Below are 2,646 nucleotides of genomic sequence, written 5' to 3'. Positions count from 1 at the left end.
CTGGCGCTCACCTCCTCCACCTGTGCAGGGTGGGAGAACGTGTACGGCTTCGACATGTCCTGTATCAAAGATGTGGCCATCAAGGAGCCACTTGTAGACGTGGTGGACCCCAAGCAGCTGGTCACCAACGCCTGCCTCATCAAGGTGAGGGGGTGCTCGAAGCCCAGAGAACCTGTCTGTCCAGGAAGGTATCTGCGAGGTGGGCCCCACCTGGCAGGGGCACAGGGCAGGCCTTCGTCATGCTCTGGAGAGCGTGAGTGAAGCTGCAACCAGCCCCCCGCCGCTGAGATGGGGTGTGGTGGGGCAGGTGGGAAGCGTGTTCACCTGCACACGGGCTGTGGATTTAGTGACGGCATTTGGGTGAGGACAACAGAGAGAGCCAGAGATGGGCAGCCCTGCAGTCAGGCTGGTGTGGAGGAGGAGGCAGCTCATCACAAGGGGGCTGGGACCCCCAAGAGCACGGGCGCCCTCCAGATTTGACAGGATCTGATGGTGTGTGATTATCCCTGTTATAAGGGTCACAATGACCAACATGTTGGGACAGGACTGGAGCAGAGGACCCTGTTAAAGGCTGCCCTGGGGTCCCGCAACGGCACAGCTGCAGACAGCACCACTCTGCCTGGCCAGCCCACAGGTGGGGCTAGTTCCAGTCAGTCTCCCCTGCCTACATGGGCCATGGGCCCTGGGCCGAGCAGCCAGGCCGGCCATGGAGGCCCGTGGTCCAGGTGGCTGGGGCAGGCTGTGGCGGCCCATGGCATTGAGACTTGGGAAGAAAAGTTTTAAAAAAGAAAGAGCATCATGGGGCCAGCAAGTGGCGTGGTGGTTAAAGGCACTGGACTCCCACATGGCCAACCAAGGTTCAAGTCTCGGACCTGGTGGCTTGCTTTCTCACTTTCTCTCTCTCTGTCTTTCTCTGATCAAACTGGAAAATAATAATGATAATAATAATAAATAAAGTTAAATAAAATAATTCTTAAAAAAAAAAAAAGGATCAGAAGAGAAGAGCCCTGGGGGGGGGAACTGTCTTACAGGCCAGGAGTGGAGTCCTGCAGAGAGGTGTGGCTGGCTGGCTAGGCAGCCGGGGGCGGGACTGTGAGGGGGTACAGACCCTGGCTTTGCTTATGGATGGGGCAAGAAGGGGACCCAGGGCTAGATGTTGGGGAACGGGGATAGGAGGAGTGAGGAAGGGATGAGCAGCGGGCTGAAGCCAGCTCGGGAAGACAGTGGGGAAGGCCCAGTGCAGGGTCAAGCTCCCTGGGGCCGTGACCTGGTATCTGCAGGCCTGGGGGAGAGCGGGACTCACAGGCCTGTCCTGCAGGAGGTGGACATCTACACCGTGAAGGTGGAGGACCTGACCTTCACCTCCCCCTTCTGCCTGCAAGTGAAGCGGAATGACTATGTGCACGCGCTGGTGGCCTACTTCAACATCGAGTTCACCCGCTGCCACAAGAGGACTGGCTTCTCCACCAGTGAGGCGGGCGGGGGCAGGGCGGCGAACAGGAGAGGGGACCCCAGGGACACCCAGGTGGTGACACCAGCTCTGCCACGGGACAGCCGCGGCTTTCTTCACCCAGAGGCGTAGACATCGGCCCATCTCCAAGGCCGGCTGCGGGTGAAGGGATGGGCTGGCCGGTCACTGCTCAGGCAGCTCACCAGGCTGGATTTCCAGGACGAGAATGGCGGGGCGTGGGCCTGGGGCAGGGAGGGCACAGGCGCAGGGGCTGAGGCCAGCTGCCCTCCGCAGGCCCCGAGTCCCCGTACACGCACTGGAAGCAGACTGTGTTCTACATGGAGGACTACCTGACGGTGAAGACAGGCGAGGAGATCTTCGGCACCATCGGCATGCGGCCCAACGCCAAGAACAATGTGAGGACCGGGGCCCCTGCCCTTTGAGACCGCCCTTCCAGGCAAGGGGGACAGTGATGGGGCAGATCCCAGCTGCAGGGGCCAGCTGTCAGCTAGGAGGGGCAGGTGAGGTGGCCGCGTGGAGCTGGCAGCACTCCCCCAGCTCTGGAGGCAGAGAAGAGCGAGGGCACTTGTGTTTCCTTCTCGTCCTTCAAGCACCAGGCAGGCAGGATGGAGCTGCCCTGAGCTCTGACCCAGCAGGGGTGTGGTCTGGGGTAAGGCCAGCAGGAGGCCCAGCATGGCCAGATGGAGGCCAGACCCTTGGTCTGAGAGCAGCTGAGCCCTGCCCCAGGGCCGCGGTACAGGACAGAGGGCTTGGCTGGGCCCAGCAGTCTGGGTCACATCCACTCACCTGTTCCCTCTGCGCCTCCTGGGTCTCCCGCTCTGTGGCCACCCTCACCTCTGCCCTCTCCCCGCAGCGCGACCTGGACTTCACCATCGACCTGGACTTCAAGGGCCAGCTGTGCGAGCTGTCCTGCTCCACCGACTACCGGATGCGCTGAGGCAGCGCCTGGGTTCCTCCGCCCCAGCCAGGCTGGCCCTGCATGGGCCCAGGGGCTGTGGCGGTCTTAGGCGGTTTTGGGGCTCCCCCTTCCTCCCCCTTCCCTCCCTCCCTCCCACAGAAGGGGGTTTTAGGGGCCTGGGCTGGGGGGTGGGGAGGGCACATCGTGACTGTTTTTCATAATTTATGTTTTATATGCTTGCATTTACGCCAATAAACCCTCAGCTGGGACCTGGCTC

At 61.6% G+C, this 2,646-nt stretch overlaps 1 protein-coding gene across 3 annotated transcripts in view; it reads left to right on the top strand.

Moving 5' to 3' along the window:
• PRMT1 (protein arginine methyltransferase 1) overlaps positions 1–2,643 on the top strand; it is a gene marked incomplete in the record, with an annotated part of 10,402 nt that extends 7,759 nt beyond the window's left edge. For all 3 annotated transcript variants that reach the window (XM_014592304.2, XM_027776449.1, XM_014592305.2), the window contains 4 exon segments: positions 29–144; positions 1,319–1,469; positions 1,745–1,866; positions 2,325–2,643. In XM_014592304.2, coding sequence (XP_014447790.1) covers positions 29–144; positions 1,319–1,469; positions 1,745–1,866; positions 2,325–2,408 — 473 coding nt within the window.
• Between the last annotated feature and the right edge of the window lie 3 nt (positions 2,644–2,646).

The sequence above is a fragment of the Tupaia chinensis genome, unplaced genomic scaffold (genome assembly GCF_000334495.1).
Source record: "Tupaia chinensis unplaced genomic scaffold, TupChi_1.0 Scaffold000673_1, whole genome shotgun sequence".
NCBI lineage: Eukaryota > Metazoa > Chordata > Mammalia > Scandentia > Tupaiidae > Tupaia > Tupaia belangeri.
The sequence above is the reverse complement of the archived record's forward strand: the minus strand, read 5'-3'. Positions and strand labels throughout refer to the sequence as shown.